At 38.9% G+C, this 23196-nt stretch overlaps 2 protein-coding genes and 1 non-coding gene across 3 annotated transcripts; 2 read left to right on the forward strand and 1 right to left on the reverse strand.

The window, feature by feature from the left end:
• Positions 1-17597: 17597 nt before the first annotated feature.
• Positions 17598-19027, forward strand: LOC145088622 (uncharacterized). Its single transcript, XM_079026997.1, has 2 exons — positions 17598-17755; positions 18285-19027. The coding sequence occupies exons 1-2, from the start codon at positions 17714-17716 to the stop codon at positions 18930-18932; spliced, it is 690 nt and encodes a 229-aa protein (XP_078883123.1). The 5' UTR covers positions 17598-17713; the 3' UTR covers positions 18933-19027.
• A 2317-nt stretch (positions 19028-21344) lies between these two features.
• Positions 21345-22723, forward strand: LOC145088623 (transcription factor MYB119-like). The gene has a single exon (XM_079026998.1). The coding sequence runs from the start codon at positions 21436-21438 to the stop codon at positions 22159-22161; it is 726 nt and encodes a 241-aa protein (XP_078883124.1). The 5' UTR covers positions 21345-21435; the 3' UTR covers positions 22162-22723.
• LOC145091046 (U4 spliceosomal RNA) lies at positions 22298-22450 on the reverse strand. The gene has a single exon (XR_013701936.1). It is a non-coding gene; the product is annotated as a U4 spliceosomal RNA (small nuclear RNA).
• Positions 22724-23196: the final 473 nt, after the last annotated feature.

A 23196-nucleotide genomic window follows, 5' to 3' on the forward strand; every position in this document is an offset into this window, starting at 1 on the left:
GTGAGTGTGGGTTGGGCCCGTATCTCACTATCAGTAGGAGCGTGGACGGGGTTCCATGACTCAACAGTAGCAGGACAGGGGCGAGGCCCAAGATAGGCAAGGCCTTAGAACAGGATTCAGTAGTATTGTTTAGCTTATGTGTTGTGATATGTTTATGTGTTAGTATACGTTAGCGGGCGAGGCCTAAGTGAAACATATATGTATCCGAGTGTGACATCCTCATTTACACGGCCAGAAAAGACCGATTTTTTGTTTATGCTTTGTTTAAAAATCAGAGTAACATTTTAAATAAAAGTGTTGTGGATTTTGTTCCCAGAAAAAAAATGATAAATACGTTATCAAAACATTTTCGAAGAAACGTATTTTATTTATTTTAAAACGTTTGGGATGTCATCGTCAATACATAAACATAAGCATAAACAGAACTTACTAGTGATCTACATCTCTTTAATCTCTCAGTGTAATGTGACTTCATAACAACACCTGTGACATAAATAAACTGAGTGGGTCAGGTTGGGAAACCTGGTGAGTACATAGGGTTTTCAACCCACTATCTTCTTTACTCTTAAGGATCTACCCTAAGAATCAACCATTCCTCGTTCATACATTCCTAAGGATCATCCTAAGGAATTGGCACGAAGTCCATCGTCACCGGGGTTTAGGCACTAAGTCTGCATAGTCGCCAGAATTTATACAACAGGCACTAAGTCTGCATAGTCGCCAGGGTTTTGGCACCAAGTCTGCATGATCACCAGGGTTTAGGCATCAAGTCTGCATGATCGCCAGGGTTTAGGCATCAAGTCTGCATGATCGCCAGGGTTTAGGCATCAAGTTTGCATGATCACCAAGGTTTAGAGTACATCGATTGAACACATCGTTCACAACACTTACTGGTTGCGAGCCTACTAGTGTTCCACGGGACTGTCTAGAATAGTCTGTGGTTGTCATCCATACTCTGCTGAATGACGGGGCCATCGTTTGGGAAAAGGCTTCTCACATCGTTCACCTCTCACCCTTACCTCGTGGTCTATAACACCTCTCATCTCCTCGTCCAACTTATTTTCCATCTATTACATCTACCCATGTTTTACCCCAACATTTTTGTAGATATAAAATACATATACGGTTTAAATCCTTTAAAACGTGTATAAAATCATTCCACTAGCATAGACAACAAGTACTCAGATAATATGCACACATAACACATAATTTATATAGAATACTTCATATCTATGTGTAAGATGAAAGGGACCATGCACTCACCTGAAAGGTGGTGACTCAACACTCGAACATCGCTTCGATACTCTCAAAATGATTTCCTTCGATAAAACCTAGTATCAATACCACTAGGGTTTAGTCTAACGATAACCGCGACAAATTAATAGCCTAGCTATTATTTTTATTATATAAGTGTTAGATAACACTCAATATAACTCATAATAATAGCCCAAATAATTATTTTAAAGTCCAAATAACTTTACTATAATTATTTGAAAGCTATATTAAAAGTTGCATAAGCGTAACTCACTTACAGTGGATTTTAAAGAAAACCGGGCTTTGCTCGGAGCAGAGTTTCGAAACCGAAAGACCCTTTTTCTCGGGACTCCGGGAGCCTCGGGGCTTCCCTCGGGTGCTAGGGGTTCACCTAGACCTTAGGGAGGGTTCAAAACCCTAGAGAGAGAAAGATTTTAGAGAGAGAATGAGAAATGGTGTGAAAAATCCGGAGACCCTCACATCTATTTATAGCCTCAGCAGCCTCGGTTACGTTGGTCGTAGACCTCGGCTACGCGGAGCGTAGTCATCGGATATGGATGCTAGCTCGCAGCCAGCTGTCTCGCATCTTCGTCGGATGGATAAGGCGCGAAGGTACGCTGGGCGTACCAACCTCGGACGCAGGGCGTAGCGAAGGGAGGCGTGTCCGAATCCGAAGCGTCCTTTGATCAGCGATGGACGGCCCACAATGTGCCACATCACCAAGTTCTTATCAGGCTTCACAAATTGCACACTCAACTTTAAAAATTCGTAACTTTTGCGTATGGTCTCCGTTTTCGACGTTATTTATATCCAAACGAAGGTGGGAACGTACTCTATAACTTTCGCTTAGACTCCGTCGGCTAATTTTGATTCGATTTTAAATTTTATATTATTAACAGGCCGGGACAGGATTGGTCCGTTAAATCTTCATAACTTCTTCATCCGACGTCCGTTTTTGCCCATCTTTTTCTCGTTACGCTACTCTTAAAGAGACCTTCGATTCTTGTTTAGGTCGTGTCAGCTAAAAATCACTCGATCTAATATTCGAATTTCGGGTTGTACACCGCTAATCCGAAACTTCGAAAAATCATAACTTCTTCATACGAAGTCAGATTTGGGCGTTCTTTTTATCGATGTTCTTAGTTTAACATACTCTACGATTTTCGTTTATATCGCTAAGGCTAAAACTCGCTCTATCGTAAATTCACTATTTACGCTTCCTGGTGCCGTGCCGGTTCCGTCGCGAAACTTCGACGGGTCATAACTTATTCGTTATAACTCGGATTTCGGCGTTCTTTATATGTACGGAAACCTTGTAACATATAATACAACTTGGTTAAGATTATTTGTTTTAAATAATATTTTGCCAAAAAGTCATTTTCGACCCTTATTGCCTCTAATTTGACTAGCCTGGATCTACGGGCGTTACACCGAGCGAGGCTCGAAGCCAGGCGGGGCCTGGAGCAGGAGGGGCCTGCTGTAACGGGCGAGGCCCGAGGTAGAGGGCGAGGCCCAAGGTAGAGGTCGTGGCCCAGTACTTGCGGTTTGCGATTATGTGTTTGGTATGTGGTAGGTTGGGGAACTCACTAAGCTTCGTGCTTACGGTTTTCAGTTTTGGTTTCAGGTACTTCCGGTAACAGTGGGAAGAGCTCAGGGTGATCGCATGGCACACACCATAGATTAGACAGCATGAGAATGTTTTACTCTGATAATGAAAATATGTTTTGGAATTAATATTATGATTATGTTATGGATTGATAAATGTGTTTTAAGTAATGTTTTATAAAAGAAATTTTTAGTCTTGAAATTTGGGACGTTACAAGTTGGTATCAGAGCCTTAGTTTGAGGGATTCAGACATGTTTACGGGTGTGTCTGAACTCAAACTAAGGAATTGGTATAAAAGTTTTCAAAGGGAAATCCGTTTTTGTGAAAAATGGATTTTTGAAAAGAAAAGAGTTTTAGAAAAAGCATAAAGAACTTTGAGGAAAGAAAAGGAATTTGAAAAGAGAAAAAGGGTGTGGTGCATGCAATCAACCGAGCTCAAGTAAGTACCACAAAATGCCCATACAAGTTTATGTTATGATTATCAGTTAGTAGAACCGCATGCTAGATTAGGACTAAGGATCTAGGGAGGATGCCTTATGTGCCTGTTGATGGGTTTTGAGCATTCTAACACTTCCTAAGTGTACATGCAACCCTAATAACCTTGGATCTATGTTTGTCTAATTATCATGCAAAGTTGAATTTCCAAGGTTATATTCCTATCTAGCATACATGGGGAACAATTTTAACTTGAACCATATATAGAATAACTTACCTTGTTGTTGCTTGTGTTCCTTGAAACCTTGTGAGCCTAGCACCCCAAGTGTGATGCCTCAAATTCTTCACACAACACCAAATGCTCTTGGAAAGACTCTTGAGATAATACACACTTCCTAAAATCGGCCAAGCCCTCTAGTTTCTTTTTGTCTAACTTGTGTTCCGATTTTGTGGAGAATGAGACTCTTATATAGTGTTGACACATCTAGGGTTACACCATGTAAACCCTAATGTGTCATGACTCTTCATTTCCATGACCCATGGGTTTGTAACTCCCATGGAGCATCCATGGAGCATCCTATGGGTAGAACCCAACTTGATAATCCATGGAGCCTCTTAGCCCACTATACAAGATATGGATGATTTACATAATCAACCCATATATTTAATTAGTTATCCTTTGATCACTTAATTAATTCCAAATTAATTCTTTGATCAAACTAATCAAATAATATTATTAATATATTAGAACTTATAATATATTAATAATCTCCAAGTGTTATTTCTCTCATTTAGTCTATCCAATTGCATGGTGCCATGCAACCCAAATGGACCATGCCGGGTCGGGTCAAGTACAAGCCCGAAATAGTTATGGACTTAGACACCTTATCCAACAGTCTCCCACTTGGATAGGTCTAATAACTATATCTCTAGTACTTCAGGAACCGACCGGCAATCGTAGCTCTTTCAAGGTTTCTCGGAACTGAGAAGATGATAGTACGCCATTTAAGATAAGGGATCGTATAATCCTCCGTTCTAGATATCAGCCGGACAAATACATGGAACATTGTCTTGCTTATTGTCCAGCATTTGTTTCTCGATTTCCGATTTGTTTGACATAGAACTTAATTGAACACATCAACTTAGTTCTGACCGGGCCCGGTACATGGGTCAAAACAAAATCATCGAGGGGCCCAGATATCAGCTTCTAATCCAAAAAGGAACAGATAAAATTTGACTCATATGTTTGTTCTACCACTCATTGAATTACACACAAAAGTACGTTTTATAACATCGAGTTACCAATGCGGTTTCGTACAGTCAATGCATAACCAACTTGTAAGTAACAAATCATATCTCTAGGTTTGAAGACTTATATGATATTACCGTCTCACGATCACTCGAGATAGAATTCCATGAAGTGATTCCAGTGAGCGTGGGTTGAGTCCAATGCTCAGAACTTATGAGCACTCATGATTGTTGTAGCCTTTTCCAACACCTTAGACCTCTACAACCCATCATGACAGTCTTGATTCATACCTACTTCCGACATATGACCGACTGTGGAGGTTTGAATAATATGATATACCAAACATAATTATTCTGGAAGTCAAAACATGCAAAAGAAATATAGTAAACGATTGACAAGAGATAGCAACACTTTACTCATAAATAAAACACCTTTTATTCATCATCAAATGTCAATTACACTTTACAAATTTCCGGGTTATCTAACTACTAAAACTTATATCATCTTTCAGCCCTATGCTCCGAGCATGCTGGAGATGCTTAACCCTACTCAGTCCCTTCGTGAGGGGATCTGCTGGGTTCTCATCCGATGATACCCTCTTTGCCACGAGGAGTCCTTCTTCGATCCGATGTCTGATGAAATGGTATTTTCTGTCGATGTGTCTGGATCTCCCGTGATCCCTTGGTTCCTTGGCTAAGGCAACAGCACTTTCACTATCACAGAAAATTTCCATTGGCTCTTTAATGGCTGGTACAACTCCAAGGTCTCCAATGAAGTTCTTCAGCCATATCGCCTCCTTTGCTGCCTCGCTAGCTGCAATATACTCTGATTCACAAGTAGAATCTGCCACTGTCTCTTGCTTGGAAATCTTCCAAGAAATTGCTCCTCCGTTTAGGGTAAAGACCCAGCCCGACTGAGAGCGGAAATTATCCCTATCAGTCTGGAAGCTAGCATCACTATACCCTACAACTCTCAAGTCATCACTCCCACCGAGGGTAAGGACCCAGTCCTTAGTCCTTCGTAGGTACTTGAGGATATTCTTTACCGCAGTCCAGTGTGCCTTGCCAGGGTTCGCCTGATACCTGCTAACCATGCTCAGGGCAAAGGCTACATCGGGTCGAGTACACGTCATAGCATACATGATCGATCCAACAGCCGAAGCATAAGGTGTTCGACTCATTTCTGCTATCTCAGCCTCAGTGCTAGGGCTTTGTGTCTTACTCAATCTGGTGTTACTCTGGATGGGTAACTCTCCTTTCTTGGAATCCTGCATGCTGAATCTCTTCAGCACCTTATCCAAGTAGGTACTCTGACTAAGTCCAATTAGTCTTTTACTCCGATCTCTCAAGATCCTTATCCCTAAAATATAGGCAGCTTCACCAAGGTCCTTCATAGCGAAACACTTCCCAAGCCAGGACTTTACTTCCTGCAGGGTTGGAATGCCGTTTCCTATGAGTAGTATGTCATCCACATACAATACCAAAAAGCTAACTATACTCCCACTAGCCTTGACATACACACAAGATTCATCTTCACTTCTAGTAAAGCCAAATTCCTTGACCTTCTCATCAAAGCAAAGATTCCATCTGCGAGGTGCTTGCTTCAATCCATAAATGGATTTCTCAAGCTTACACACTCTATTAGGGTACTCGTTGCTGACAAAACCTTCTGGCTGACTCATGTAAACATCTTCAGCCAACTTTCCATTAAGGAAAGCGGTTTTGACATCCATCTGCCATATTTCATAGTCATGAAATGCAGCTATGGCTAACAGAACCCGAATAGACTTAATCTTGGCTACCGGAGAAAAGGTCTCATCATAATCCACTCCAGGAATTTGAGAGAAGCCCTTTGCAACCAGTCTAGCCTTATAAGTGTGTACTTTACCATCCATGTCGGTCTTCTACTTGAAGACCCATTTGCACCCTACTGTCTTACGACCTGGTACATTTTCAACCAAGTTCCAAACTTGATTGTCATACATGGATTGTATCTCGCTATCCATAGCCTCTTTCCATTTAGCAGACTCGGGGCCTGCCATGGCTTCCTCGTAGCTGTTAGGGTCATCTTGACTTACTAGTGTCCCATCACTAATAAGTGTCTCACCTTCTGCAGTAATATGGAATCCATAGTAATGCTCAGGTGCACTCCTAACTCTCGTGGAACGTCTCAAAGGTACAGATTTGTCAATTGGCTCAACAGGAGTTTCCTCCTCAAGTTGAGGGCTAGAGTTTGAAGTTCCTTCACCACTTGATTCCTAAATTTCTTCAAGATCAATTTGCCTCCCACTGTCTCCTTGGCTTATAAACTCTCTTTCTCGAAAGACTCCTCTTCTTGCTACAAAGACCACATTGTCACTAGGTCTGTAGAAGAGGTAACCAAAGGATTGCTGTGGGTAGCCGATGAAAATACACCTCTCGCTTCGAGGTTCGAGCTTATCATGAGTCTCGCGTCTCACGAAAGCCTCGCAACCCCAAATCTTGATGTGGTCTAGTTTAGGTACTTTACCAGTCCACATCTCGTGAGGAGTTTTGGCAACTTTCTTTGTAGGGACCAGATTAAGAATATGGGCGGCAGTCTCTAAGGCATACCCCCAGAATGAGATTGGTAGCGAAGCTCGACTCATCATGGAACGAACCATATCTAACAAGGTTCGATTACGCCTCTCAGCCACACCATTCAACTGTGGTGTCCTGGGAGGTGTCAATTGTGAGACTATCCCACATTCCCTTAGATAGTCGAGGAACTCTGAACTAAGATACTCACCACCACGATCGGATCGAAGCATCTTAATGTTCCTGCCCAATTGATTCTCGACTTCCTGTTTAAATTCCTTAAACCTCTCGAAAGTCTCTGACTTATGCTTGATCAAGTAGACATATCCATATCTACTATAATCATCAGTAAAAGTCAAATAATAACGATTAGCATCCCTTGTGGCATGTTTGAATGGTCCACACACATCCGTGTGTATAAGGTCCAACAAACCTTCACCCCTTTCACACGAGCCTGTGAAGGGTGACTTTGTCATTTTTCCAAGTAAGCATGATTCGCAACTATCATCTGACTTAAGGTCAAACGACTCCAAGACTCCATCCTTTTGGAGTTGGCCTATGCGTTTCTTTCTTATATGTCCAAGACGACAATGCCATAATGATGCTTTATCCAAGTTATTATTAGTAGTAGAATCAATACACAAAACATTATTTCCTAAGTTATCTACAACAGATACAGCTTCATACACACCATCACAAGGTAATGCTTTAAAATAAAGAACATTATTAAAGAAAGCATCAATAGAACCAACTTCATTATTAAATGAAAAGGTAAACCCTTGTTTGTACAAAGCATGAAAGGAAATAATATTTCTTGCCATTCCTGGCGAGTAACAACACTTATTCAAATCTAAATTAAACCCACTACTTAGCGATAAAGTATAAACTCCAATCTTGGTAACAGGTAAAGCTTTCCTATTCCCCATGATCAAGTTTATTCTTCCTTGCTCCATATCCTCACTTCTTCTTAGTCCCTGCAAATCACAACAAATATGAATACCACAACCGGTATCAAGGACCCAAGACTTAGAATGGGGTGAGTTATTAGAAATGATAGTGTAAGTACCTGCGTGGTTGGGTTTAACTTTCCCATCCTTCACATCTTGCTGGTACTTTGGGCAATTCCGCTTCCAGTGAGATTTTTCATGACAATAGAAGCATTCAGCCTTTTTTGGGTCAGAAGAAGGAGTAATGAAACCTTTCTTGGTTCCACTTGAAGAAGAGCCATCAAGGGTCCGAGCCTTGGTACCCTTCGAGGACCTCTTTCTCTTCCTCCATCGATTCTTCCCAATTGCCAAAACCGGAGTAGAGTTTTGAGTAGGAGTGATAGCAACCGACTTCCCCTTAAGACCTGATTCTGCGGTCTTGAGAAGTCCCTGAAGTTTGCTGAGGGTGACTTCTTCCTTGTTCATGTGATATGTCATGCGGAATTGATCATAGCACGATGGTAAGGAATGCAAAATGATATCTATTGCAAGATCCTCTGGGAAGTTCACATTAAGCTTCAGCAAACGATCCACATACCTTTGCATTTTCTGCATGTGGCTCGTGACGGATTCCCCGTCCTTCATCATGGTTGTTATCATGGAGCAGATGATTTCATACCTCTCTTGTCTTGCACTTTGATGGTATCTTTCCATCAAATCTTGGTGCATTTCATAAGGGTAGAAATCCTCATAAGACTTTTGGAGTTCCGCTGTCATCGTGGCCATCATGATGCAAGCCACTTTCGTAGCATCCCTTTCATGTGCCCGAAATTCAGCGATCTCCTGAGGAGTTGCAGTGGTCTCATCAATCTCCTTAAGCTCATTGTCAAGGATATATTCTTTGTCCTCGTAGCGGGTAATCATCCTGATGTTTCTGATCCACTCATTGAAGTTGGATCCATCAAAGGAGACTTTCCCACACAAGTTCATAAGGGTAAAGGAGCCATTAGGATTAGAGCCAGAAGCATTGTTGGAAGACATCTGAAGAGAAGAGAACAAGATTAGTTTAGATATAAGAGAGTCCTTAATAAAACACCCAAATGTAATATTAAGGCTAGGATCCAATCACAATATTATATAACTTAGAAGAGGTATGCCGTAATCTAAGCTATATCATATTTGAAAGGTAGGTGAATGACGATTCACCAATTTCCACCACGAAAACCGCAATATTTTAGTATTAGGTTTTTGAATGGTTCTTAGAAATTCCTAGATTCTTTGAGATTCAATGAACTTTTCAAAGGCATGTTTCAATCTCGAGTGTGCCCTCCAAGTTTTGTGACTGGGATACCGAGGATCACAAAACGAGGTGTGAAGTAACCATGCAAATCACTTGGTACCCTTAAAGTTTATCACTCAATCGATGTGCCGGTAAACCACACACGCTCCATCGATACTATAATAAACCCTAAGTCACCCTTTACCTACCTTGTTAAGTCCAAGTTAGTGTGCCGGTTAACCACACACGCTCCACCAACGACTTAATCAAAGTGTAAAGTGTAATTTCATGGAATAGCACCTTATTCACATTTTTCCTAAAGTAACTAAGATTGGGAATTTAATAAAACATTTAGTTACTTTATCATATTCATCATACTTTTAATGAGAATTTATAAGTCCTTGTCTTACCCGTTCGGCTAACGACCCTCCACCGATCAAGCAAGCGGTGGGTGAGAGTGGACACCCATTAAGTCACCATTTTATAGGCAACAACCTTATACCCACCTTATAGATCGGCTTCGTGAATGAGGCGTACTAGCGGTAAGACGACTTTGTTCTTATACATATATATATAATTATTAAATCATAATAATATAAGTATAAGGGTTGAATTTTAACTTTTAAAATTCTAGGGGTTGGAACTAAAGTTTTAACTTAACTTTACTTGTTCCAAAACTTGAGGGCAAGTTTTGTAAACTTCCAAAACTTTTCATTTCTTGTAACTTATGAGTTTAATAGAGTAATAAAATGAGAACTTTTCATTTTTTCTAACTCTTGTGTTCTTTTAATGGTTTTTAATCCAAGAGACTTTTGGTTTTCCATAACTTGAGGACAAGTTATGGACTCCATTAAAACACATTATGATCATGAATTAATCTACCACATAGGTTACAAATAATTCCTATGATCATCTAAACATCATAAGAACAAGAACATGAATATGAACACCTTCAAGAATCAAAATCACATTTAATCTTTGTAATTTTGATAACTAGTTGTTGTAAATGAGTTAGAAAAGACATTACACCTTCTAAAACAAGTTTTCAAGTACCAAAACATTTTAGGGTAATGATTCTAATCCATTTCCAGCAACTCAAGTCGAAATTCTGCACTCTGTCGACCCTACTCGCCGAGTGCATAAACCTACTCGCCGAGTAGGTTGAAGATACACGTGAACTCGACGAGTCCTCCCCATGGACTCGCCGAGTCCATCAGTCAGACAACAAGATTTTCGACTTTCTTCAACTTTTAAGCACAAATAACAAACAAACAAGCCTAGTCTCTGATACCACTAATGGGTTTTGAGCATTCTAACACTTCCTAAGTGTACATGCAACCCTAATAACCTTGGATCTATGTTTGTCTAATTATCATGCAAAGTTGAATTTCCAAGGTTATATTCCTATCTAGCATACATGGGGAACAATTTTAACTTGAACCATAGATAGAATAACTTACCTTGTTGTTGCTTGTGTTCCTTGAAACCTTGTGAGCCTAGCACCCCAAGTGTGATGCCTCAAATGCTTCACACAACACCAAATGCTCTTGGAAAGACTCTTGAGATAATACACACTTCCTAAAATCGGCCAAGCCCTCTAGTTTCTTTTTGTCTAACTTGTGTTCCGATTTTGTGGAGAATGGGACTCTTATATAGTGTTGACACATCTAGGGTTACACCATGTAAACCCTAATGTATCATGACTCTTCATTTCCATGACCCATGGGTTTGTAACTCCCATGGAGCATCCATGGAGCATCCTATGGGTAGAACCCAACTTGATAATCCATGGAGCCTCTTAGCCCACTATACAAGATATGGATGATTTACATAATCAACCCATATATTTAATTAGTTATCCTTTGATCACTTAATTAATTCCAAATTAATTCTTTGATCAAACTAATCAAATAATATTATTAATATATTAGAACTTATAATATATTAATAATCTCCAAGTGTCATTTCTCTCATTTAGTCTATCCAATTGCATGGTGCCATGCAACCCAAATGGACCATGCCGGGTCGGGTCAAGTACAAGCCCGAAATAGTTATGGACTTAGACACCTTATCCAACACCTGTTATATGTGCTTTTGAGCTGCATGATAGTACTGGGTAGACAGTAGTAGGATAGCTTGTTTAGGTTATGCCTGAGTATATGAGATTATGTTGCATGCTAGTACAGATTCTTGCTATGTGGATATGATTGCTTGAGTATGTTATGGTTAGATTTTCCTTTGTCTGAATGCTGCTTACTTTGTGCGTTGTGGGATTCTGAGTGATGGGAGTTAGCTGTTAGGTGGATGCTACTCTTCAAATGGGCCTTTTCACAAGTTCAATAATTCCTTAGCCCAAGATAACTAAACTCAAGTGGCCCAATATGGCCCAAAAGGCCCAATACTCTAAGTCCCAGTTCTAGGCCCAGAAACTCTGCTCCACAGTGGGCCATAGGGCTCAACTATCCAGGCCCAGACTTCTAAGGCCCAAAAGCCCAAGTTCGCCAATTTGCATGCGTATGCGCGGCGTACGCCCAACGTACGCTGGCCTTGACCAAAATGGGAAGTTGACCCAGTACGCGTAGCGTACTAGGGTGTAGGCACGACGTACCGGCCAACTTTCTTGGATCTTCATTTGTGACTTAACCCATTAAGTCCTCACGTCCGGAATATAGATCCAGTTCCTTTAAGGCATCCTAATCCATAAAGTCACAAACTTTATGTGCTTACATGCATGGTAGGGGTTAAATCATGATTCTTGGTCCTTAACCCAACTTTGTGACCTTCAAACACTTGCATGGTTGTGGCTTAACCATCAAGGTCCAATTTTTATTACTCTAAGTGCTTCTAAGAGCCCAAAAGGACAACTCTTATGTTCTGAAACTATCAAGACTCAAGCAAACTCAGCAATGGAGTCTAAAAGTGACCTAGAACACCCCAAAATCAAATCTAAACATGCAATGATCAAGTTTGAAGCTTGATACCTCAAATGAGTCATAAATGGTGCTCCCTTTGAATCCTTGCTCCTTCTTCAAACTCCTTTCTCTTCTAAACACCAAAACAACACTAAAATGCTCTCAAGTGGCTTCCAAATCACAAGAACACACAATATGAATTAGGGTTTTCGTGGTGGTTGTCTAAGGGTGAGAGGGAGGCTGGACCAAAGGCATAAGGTCCTTTATATAGGGATCAAAACCTAAAATTTAGGGTTTTAGAACCTGCATACGTACGTTGCGCGTACTCCTGGTACGTTGGGTGTACCTGCATGGCTTCCGCGTTCCAGTCTCTTGAGTACATTGGGCGTACATGGCAAGGTACGCGCCACGTACGGTGCTTCCTCAGCCCAATTACAAGGGTCCAAAGGTCCAAGCCCAAACCTTATAAAGCTATTAACCTTGTATAAATAAAAAGATTAGTACCTTATAAATCCCGGATGTTACACTATAAGATTAATGAATTGAATTGGTTTGTGTTTGGACCATTGGATCCTTGTGATTGGGCTGAGAAGTGCCATACGCGGGGTGTACTATGCCATTTACGCTCAACATACTCACGAGATGAAGGCGTGGATGCCATACATGTACGCCCAACATACCAAAGGGTATGCGCAGCGTACGCATGAGGACTCTAAAACCCTAAAATTTAGGGTTTGATCCATATATAAAGAACCTTATGCCCTTAATCCAGCCCCTTCTCACTTTTAAGTAGCTCTCATGAAAACCCTAACCCATATTTGTGTGTTCTTGTGATTTAGTAGCTATTTGAGAGCATTTTAGTGTTGTTTTGGTGTTTTGGAAGAGAAATAAGTTTGAAGAAGGAGAAAGGACTTGAAGAGAGCTTGTAGATCCAGGGGATTAGAACCATTTCTGACTTATTTGAGGTATCAAGTTTCAAACTTGAACATTTCATGCTTAGTTGTAGTGTTGGGGTGTTTCATGGGTTATTTTGACTCCATTGTTGAGGTTTCTTGTATCTTGATAGTTCCAGACCATAAGAGTTGTCCTTTTGAGCTCTTGGAAGCATTTAGAGTCATAAAAATCGGACCTTGATGGTTAAGACACAACCATGCAAGTTTTTGATGGTCACAAAGTTAGTTTAAGGACTTAGTTCATGTTTTGACCCCCATCTATGCATGCAATGACATAAAGTTTGTCACTGTATGGATTAGGACGTCTTAAAGGACCTGAATCTATGTTTTGAACATTAGGACTTTATGGATTAAGTCACAAAAGGGGTCCTAAGGAAGCTGGCCAGTACACTGGGCGTACACCCTGGTACGTTGCGCATACTGGGTCAACTTCCCGCTTTTTGTCAAGGCCAGCGTACATTGGGCGCACATGCCAGGTACGCCGCGCGTACGTATGTAGGGTGGCGTATATGGATTTTTGGGCCTTAGAAGTTTGGTCCTGAATTGTTGGGCCTCATGGCCCACTATGGAATAAGGTCTCTGGGCCTAAATATGGGATTGGCGGTATTGGGCCTTTTGGGCCATAATGGGCCACTTGAAAATTAGTTATTTTAGGCTAAGGATTTATTGGGCTTTCGATAAGGCCCATTTGAGGAGTTGGGCTCAATTCAAAAAATTAGGCCATTGGTGGGCCACTTATGGGTTTGGGAAGACTATTTAGATTTGGGCCCTTTCATGTTATGGTGCTAGGCCCAAGGCATTGGCCCAATTAGATCAAGGGTAAAATGGTTATTTTACCCTAAGAAGGATTATTAGTTTTTGATTAAGTGTTATTGTGGTATTGATAGCTCAGGGAGTTGTCGGAGCTACTGCTAGAGAGTTATTACCGTGAGATTATGCATTCAACTTTACGAGGTGAGTTACCTTCCTGTAGGAGTGGGTCGAAGGCACCTATGTCGGCCCACTACTAGTTGTTTATGGTTGAGGCGATTGTCTTCGTGGTAATTGTTTGGTATGTCATTACCTGTTATGATTTATGTGCTTATTGCTATGTTACTGTGTGGTAGTGGTAGGGGTGATATAGTCCCCGTAACTGGTTGAAATAAACCGGAGGGTAGGTCGGTCACCCAGATATTCCTGGCAAGGTAGGTCGAGCACCAATATATGCTTGACAGGGTAAGGTCGGGCACCCAGATATGCCTGACAGGGTAGGCCGGGCACCCAGATATGCCTGACAATGTATGATTATGTGGTATGATGAGGGAACTCACTAAGTTTTGTGCTTACGTGTAACGCCTGATTCCTGGTACGCATTTAAATAGAATTTATTGAATTTTGTAGAGCTACCCAATGGGTTGGAAGCCCCAAACTCGTCGAGTAGAAACCAGAATGGACACAGGGCTAAAGTGATCTACTCGACGAGTTAGGAGCCCCAACTCGACGAGTAGGCCTGCCAGGATGAAACCCTAATTTCGAGGTTTTTCATCCTATTTAAGCAACATAATCCCCACCTTATGGCCTCATTTCCAGCCTCCAAGTCCCAAACCCTAATCCACAAAACCCTAGAGCATTGTGTGAGTGTGTGAGCCATTTTTGTGTTTTTTGAAGCTTGAAGAGGAAGAAGAAGCTTGAGGAATCCAAGAGAAGATTGTAGATTCAGAAGAAACGTTTCATTCCCTTTCTTTCATGGTAATCAAGTCTATAACTTGATCATTTATTCATTAGATCTACTTATTTTCCACTTTTGATGGTTTTGGTTCAAAGAGCCCGACCCTTGGGATTTGGACATCCCAAGCAAGGGTCCTTTCAGATATGGGGTCACTAAGGGTTGTTAAGGCATAAAGGTGCAAACTTTATGCCATTTGAGTCCCAATACAAGCCATAGAGTGTTATTTTTGCCCTTTTTAGCCCAAAAAGGCCATGCATGAAGAGAAAGGTGGGAGCTTTACGTGTCCAAGTAATGACAGGGTTTAGATCTGTGGTTATAAGCTTTAGTTTAGTGCATGGATGGCTTAAGGACCAAGCTTTAGGTCCCAAGGATTTAGGGTTTGAGCTAAACCCATTAAGGAGAGGTATTAACGGGTAAAGTTGGAAACTTTACCCTTAAAAGGACATTTACGGGGTTTATGTGAAGTATGAAGATTGGATCTGAAGTATAGGGACTGAATCCATCAAGATAGCTAAACAAACAAGGGGACTCGGTGAGTCCAAAAGGGGGACTCGACGAGTTAAGTCGATTTGTCCTGATTGCGTGTCAAGTGGAACTCGATGAGTCTGAAAAGGGACTCGACGAGTTGACTCGGTTTATCACGAGTCTGAATAGCATAGGAACTCGATGAGTTAGGAGGTAACTCGACGAGTTGGGTCAAACTGGAGGTTGACCTTGACTTTTACCTTGACCAAAACGTTTACTTTGACTAGGGGTAAAATGGTCATTTTACCCATAGAAGGATTTTCAGTTTTTGACTAAGTGTTCCTTGTGGATTTATAGCCGGAGAATCATTGGAGCAGCCATCAGAGATTCCTCACTTGATTTTTCAGCAACCAACTTGAGAGGTGAGTTTTCCTTCAGCAGGAACGGGTCTAAGGCACCAAGGTCAGCCCGTATATGTGATATGTTAGTAGTCGAGTATGGGCGGGGACTGAATCTCGTAGTATTATTTGAGTACAGTTATGTGACTGTTTGGTAGGAATAGATATACTTGTTGTATGTGTGATATATACTTGTATGCATGTTAGTAGAAGAGTGTGAGCGGGGCCTGGATCTCTTAGACAGCGGAATATGGATGGGGCCCGAATCTCCATGAGAGTGGGCAGGGGTCCGAATCTCCATGAGAGTGGGCGGGGGCCCGTATCTCCTAGTTGCATGTTATGGGTATGATATATGGTAGTTTGGGGAGACTCACTATTCTTCGTGCTTACAGTTTTCAGTTTTGGTTTCAGGTACTTTTGCTAGGAAGGGAAGAGCTCGGGATGATTGCATAGCACACACCACAACTTTTAGCATGGGAGGATTCACTCTGAAATTTTGACATATGATTTTGATACATTGACAAATATTATGATATTTTGAGATACATGGTTTATGACTTTTATGTGATAGATGATATTGATGGTTTTATAAATAATTTAAAAACGAAAATTTTGGACTGTATTTTTGAGGCGTTTCATTACGGTTTTCAGTTTTGGTTTCATGTACCTCTTCTTCGAATACATGATTGCAGCGCATCACACCATTATTCCGCACATGAGATTCTTAGGAGATATCCTCTGATGATGTTTTATTGTGGCATGTCTTGATTATTGACATTTGGTTTTGTTATGGGACCGACGACACGGTGAATGTTTTTAACACTAATGGTTTTTTAATTACTTGTTTAAAAATGAAATTTTTGGTCTTAATTTTTTGGGTGTTACAAGACGGTTGGAGAAGGACAAGCAAGTCACCTCAAATGCATCACTTAATGGAAAGGGAACTAAAGTTGAAACGAGTCATCAATAACTTCTCAATTTCAAAATATCCTCAAGGAATCAAGCCCTCTAGCTTTTTCTCCTTCAAAATTATCTAAATGGAAGAGGAGATACCAACTTAGGGTCTAAACTCTTAAGACTTTCTCAATTAGTCAAGACTAGTCTCTCTACTTAGTTTGTTTGCAAATTATACCCTAATTGAATTTTTCTTAATAAGTCAAGTCTTTTAACTTTCAATTTGACACTAATATTAATTACTTATACAATTAAAGTCTCATTTGAGTTATTAATTGTTAATACAAGGTCAGATACATTTATTTAGATACATTTATTTATAGACTTGAAAAGTCACCAACTTCTTCTCATAAGACACCCACATTAGAACCTATAAAATCAATTTTAACTACAACATAATTTATTTATTTAACTTAAGTAAGTTTACTTTAAAGAAATTGTGATATGAAAGTATAGAACAACACAATGATCAGACTTAGAGTCTGAAACACAATAATTTACTATGCAACTCATTATGTATTTTGAAATTTTCCATAAAAAGGTCAAATTTTCTAAACAAAAAGAAATCTTATTTGCAATTGATAATGTGGTTTTAAAACTTATTATATGACCAAAAATAAGTTTGGAAACAATTTTTGTTATAAAAGATTGTTTTGGCAACTCATGATGCATTTGAAGACATGACCAAGTTATAAACATGGTGATATTTTTTCTATTCTAGCTTCATAAGAATGGCAATATAATTAAGAAAAAAATGATCATCTTGGTGAATATCTCATAAAGTTATGTGACCATCTAATAAGGACTAAAACTGTAATAAAAAAAATATTGGATCTAATCTGGAAAAACACTGAAACACATTGGACAAAAAAGTAATTTAGTGTATAACAATTTTTTATACGATTGAGAGAGTAGAGTGTAGTTGGATCACTTTAGCGCCACAGAATATTTTGGCCCTGTGTTTCTCTCAATCTGAATCCCATTGATGGTTGGAACGTGAAAATTCCACCTCAAATCCAATGGTTTTCTCTTTGAATTCATTCGTCGGCTTCACTTCGACGGTATGTTATCGTATTCTTTCTCATTTCCTCGTTTGGTTAATGATTATATTTCTACTTATCCTTTTGGTGTTTCAGTTTGATTCTCATTGTTGATCAGTTGAGTAATAATACCTTTAGTCTTAACTCTTTATAATTCTGCTATCGTGATTCGGATGACTCAAGTTGGAGGATTTCATGCTTTTTCACTTTGATTAAAATCAACGCATGTCTGGACTAAGGGAAAATTAGCAGCAAAATGGTTTAGGGTTTCAGGAGTTAGTTTAACAACTCATGGTGTGCTCAAAATTATCTTTTGAATCGATTTCTATGGTTTCCGATAAGATATAATATTATGGATAAGGAGTTTCCTGTATGTGTTACATAGCTATTCCTTCTTACAACCCTCTTTGGATCGACAAACTCATACAATTCATGAAACACACCATCAACAATATGTGCTTTTATCTTATTTAACTGACAATTTCAACATACATATTCAATCCATTGAAAAACTTTCTACTTAATATCATTATCAACTGTAAACACACAGGCTAAGCATCAAAATGTCCCAAGAGAGTGCATAGGCCTGAAAGCTAGCCATTTCCCCTCTTCTTCTACATCACTTGTTTTCAGTAGAAGACCAATACATACAAGAAATCAAAGACCTCTTTCAGTTTCAAACAGTGATAGGGTTACAACAGAAACCACCGAAAAGACATCAGAAATTCCTGAAGTTTCCATTTCCATCAATCAGTCACTGCCCACTTCCGAAGTTGATCCTATCAAAAAGACACAACCCGATGAGGCTGCTTCTAATGGATCCATATCTTCTCCCTCTGAATCCGAACCAAAAAGATCAAAACTAACAGCAAGAGAGAAGCTAAAAGCAGCTAGGGTTCGCAGCAGATCCTCAGAACCAAAACCAGTTAAAAAGGCAGAGATGGGAAGCAAAGTGTTGGAAGCTTTGAGGGAAAACGATAGAATATCAGGGAAGATGAGATCAGGTCTTCCAGAAGCACCAACAAATTTGTTTGATGACAGCAAACGTGGAATGCCCAAAAAGGGGCTGACATTTGAGCTACCAGTTGGATGGGATGTGTTTCTCATTATCCTTTCAGTTGTTTTGATAAGCACTATCATGTTTACAACTACCTTCATTGTTTGGAAGGTGGGTGCCATTCATTTCAACGAGAACTAGCATCTTCTTCAAACCTAATCATATATGCTTCAATGTAAAAACTTAGCTTCCCTTCATACATTTCATTGCTATAAAGCTTCTTTCTATTCATACCATCTGACATTCTTGTTAAAAGCAAACTTGTATCAGTTATATGTGTAGAGTGCTTGATCTTTTGTTAGATGGGTAAGATTGAAAAGTTGCTCTTTGTCTTGATCCCACATAGGAACATTACATTAAAATTTATTGGATCTGGGACACAATTCGAGAAGTAGGTTTGTCTAATTGTCTCCTCCAAGGTTTCTAAACTCGGTTTCTGCCTCCACATGCATGGGTCTTAAACCACAATAGAGAATTGGTTACTTATTGTAACGTAAACTTGGGTTTAATAGGTAATAGCAAGTCACTTATCAATTGATAGACCCATTTAAGTTAGTTGTATAGAGGACGAACTTGAGTTTACAATTTAATAAAATTTTGGAGACATTTTAGCAATGAAGATGTTGTAAAACCTTGTCCATATGATATAGAGGTGGTTTCGTCTCATAAGTTTTGTGGTTTAAATCTATAGGATAGTAGTATACTAGAATCAACCTCCTCATATATATGGTCATTATTAAGCGAGGTTTAATCTTCATCCCAAAAAACTTTACAACTTGGAAATTTAAGTAAATAAGGTTGAAAAGTTATTTATGTTGATCCCACATAGGAGAGTGACTATTGTAGTGGAATGGTAATAAAATAAAAAATAGCAAGGAGCTAGAAAAAAAAATTAGCCGAAGTCATAGCAGGATTTTTAACTTTTATGCCATCCTATTCAACTAAAATTATAATTTTCCTGCCAATTAGAAATCCTAAAGTACAAATAAGAAACGTCATCAAAATCAGTCCATTGTTGTACAAAGCCGAGAATCGATAGACCTGGTATCCAAACTCTAGACCTTGATGATTTGAAACAATTTTTAAAGTACAATGTACGAAAAAAAAGTGATATAAGTCAAACAAATTGAAAAATTCGCTACCATTTATAACAGCAACAAAAGTTTATACACTTTTTTGAAATTGCGATGATTTAATAATATTTACCGGAGTGTAATAATAACTTAAATAATTTTTTATTTATTAAAAGATATGTTATTGTTTTTATTTTTATTTTTATTGTGTAGAAAAAGAAAAGTATAAGTTTGTTTGTAAGAGCAAGTAGCCAAACAGTTGCGATGGTCAACAATCACGGCCACTAAATGTTGTTTCCAGTCCCATCCCAGTTGAATTACGGCTCGTCGACCGACCTCACTCGTTTTTTACTTAATTCTTAATCTAATTATTAGTTAAACCCTTCCTGTTGTTTAAAATTAATCTCTAATAAACTGTCAACTTTCTTGTTAATCCTGGACTTATTATTTTGTGTTGGTTGAATGTGTTATAAATATGATAGCTAATAATAATTTATTAGCTTTTAATTGTAATTTGTAGAAAAAATGGAAGGGAGTTGTATTCACTTTTAAGTAGCATTGTCCATGGTAGAAATAGAATGTAGATTAAAACATATAAGTAAAGTCCAAATTCAACCAAGAGCTGCACAAATTAGAATAGAATTTTCAACTCATTTATAAGTACAACAACGGTGTCGTTTGCTCTTTTTTTGGCAATGCTGTTACAACTCGCATAATTAGATTCAGTTGCAACCAACATAAGGTAAGATTTGGATGCCTCCCGAATCTCAGATTATTGTTTTATAATACCACCCATGCACCAATTAAATATAAATATCATATTTTTTTATCTATAGTTTAATATATGTATACGGTTAATTTTTTTAAATAATTCTAATTAAATCCAATAAAAATATTGGATATAAAAATAACAACGTATTTTCAAACTATATAATATTCCAACAAAATTGAAAAAAAAAAACATATATTATTTTTATTTATTTGTTATTATCATGTATCAAATAGAAATAAATGAATTTTTACTTTAGTGATTGCATAAAAATTTCAAACAAAAACTGAAAATACGCCATCGTATTATTGCAATTAAACACCAAAATATATGTAAAAATTAATAAATTATATTGCAATTTTAATATCGGGACCTATAAAACATATAAAAAAACAAATCGTTGTAAAATTAAACTGTGGGTAACAGAGTATCAATTAAAATTGTGGGTAACATATCGTTGTAAAATTAAATTCTTAACTATATGCATTGATAAACAAAAAACAAAAATTAAGCCAAACAAAACAAAAGTATTAGGTGAAGCAAAGTTTGTTAGGAATTTAATGTTAGTTTTAACCGTCTCCAAATAAAATAAATAAATGAAACAGACGCACGAGCAGTTTATGGTTCATGCCAACTACTCCCCCTGGCCTTCCTGAACGGTTAAACCTAACCTCTCCTTCACTTCTTCTTCTTCTTCTTCCTCTTCATAACCCCCACCCACCCTCCCTCCCTCAACCGTTTCAATTACACCCATCTGCATCACTTCAAAATTCAAATCCTCCAAAATCTCAAATTACATTTCATGGCGACATCCGACGACGGCGGAGGAGGAGTAGTAGGAGGCAAGATCAAGGGATCCTGGAGCCCACAAGAGGACGCCACCCTCATGAAACTGGTGGAGCAACATGGACCGCGCAATTGGTCCCTCATCAGTTCTAGTATCCCAGGCCGATCTGGAAAATCCTGCCGTCTCCGGTGGTGCAATCAGCTCAGTCCTGACGTGGAGCACCGTCCATTTACTCGTGAAGAGGACGACGTCATCGTCAGAGCACATGCAATCCATGGCAACAAGTGGTCAACGATCTCCAGGCTCCTCCCTGGCCGCACTGATAACGCGATTAAAAACCACTGGAACTCCACTCTCCGCCGACGAGGCGTCTCAAACTCCGGCTTTGCCGTTGCCGTTGCCGTTGCGAAACGACCACTCACAGATGGATCCAGCGAGTCAACCCAGTCGGATCATCTTCCTGCATCCAAGAAGCAATGCTCCCGTAACTCCGACCACAGCAGTTGCGACGGACCTCCGACGGCTCTGACGCTTTTGCCACCCGGGGATATCAAAATCAAAACGGTGGAAGAACAAGTAATAACAGAAAAGAACGCAGAGGTGGATGATGACGTGGAGGAGAAGTCGACGGTGGAGATGGAGAACACGTGTCTGGTAACGATCATGAAACGTATGATAGCAGAAGAGGTTCGGATTTATATCAACGAACTAAGATCCAAAGAAGGGCATCCTCCGTCTTAGTTCAAAGTAACTGAAACGTTAATTCCCATTTTCATCTTTTATTTTACATTTCAGGTTTAGATTATTAAATTCAATATAATATTTCTAAAACAAAAAATATATATAATAAGAATATTTAAAAACTTTTAGATTGTAGAGCTTTACCCAATTAAGGGAGCCCTTCCAGAAATTCTCGATGGCCAAGGGAGACCCAAGGCCAAGGAGGGGGTTTGGAAATAGTTTTCAACCAGCAATTGACGCGCCTCGGTTATTACCTCATTAGCTGCGTCATTGCCCCAAGCGCAAAGATGCTTCATAACGTTGCCCAGATCTCTCTTTTATAGCCTCACCTCCTCTCCTATTTTTCGTTTTTCAGCGATGTGGGATGAAACCCATATATCATCTATGCGCTTCTCAATCCACCTACTCAAACAATTTTTTTTTTTTTTTTTTTTTTTTTCTATTGGAGTTATGAAAACTACTTAAAATAAATATACCGGAAAGAGTTGTTTTTGTAGAAAAGAAAAGACGTCTTCAAAAGTGTAAATGTGTAATTTTAAGTGGTAAAGATTTAGTGGCTAGATATGTTTATCTAAAGGTGATTTTTTTAAGAACGTCATTAAAAGGTATTTATTACCATCTCAAATCATAATAATCAGATAATCTATCACGAAATGCATCTCAATCGTCTTGTAATGTTTTATTATTACAACTGAAAATGAGATAAACATTTAATCGAAATATAACTAAAGGAAAAAAAATCTTCATTACCATATTGGTTTCATGGTCATAAACATTATGATAGTGTATTCTTTTCTTGGTTGTTATTAAGCATAAATAAAATGTAAAAGCTTCAAATAAATAGTCGAAAAGTAAAACTTGTAAAACATTATTTCATGGTTATTAAAACTTGTAAAACATTATTTCATGTTTATTATTTTGTTTATGGGGATCTTTCTCCACCTTTCATTTTGTGTTTCTTTTCTCTTTTCGGGTGATAAAGCATATTCATGATGTCATATATTTTGACAATCATTAAAATGAAATTGTCATACA

The sequence above is a fragment of the Lactuca serriola genome, chromosome 2 (genome assembly GCF_051521515.1).
Source record: "Lactuca serriola cultivar US96UC23 chromosome 2, Lser_US96UC23_V15, whole genome shotgun sequence".
Lineage (NCBI taxonomy): Eukaryota > Viridiplantae > Streptophyta > Magnoliopsida > Asterales > Asteraceae > Lactuca > Lactuca serriola.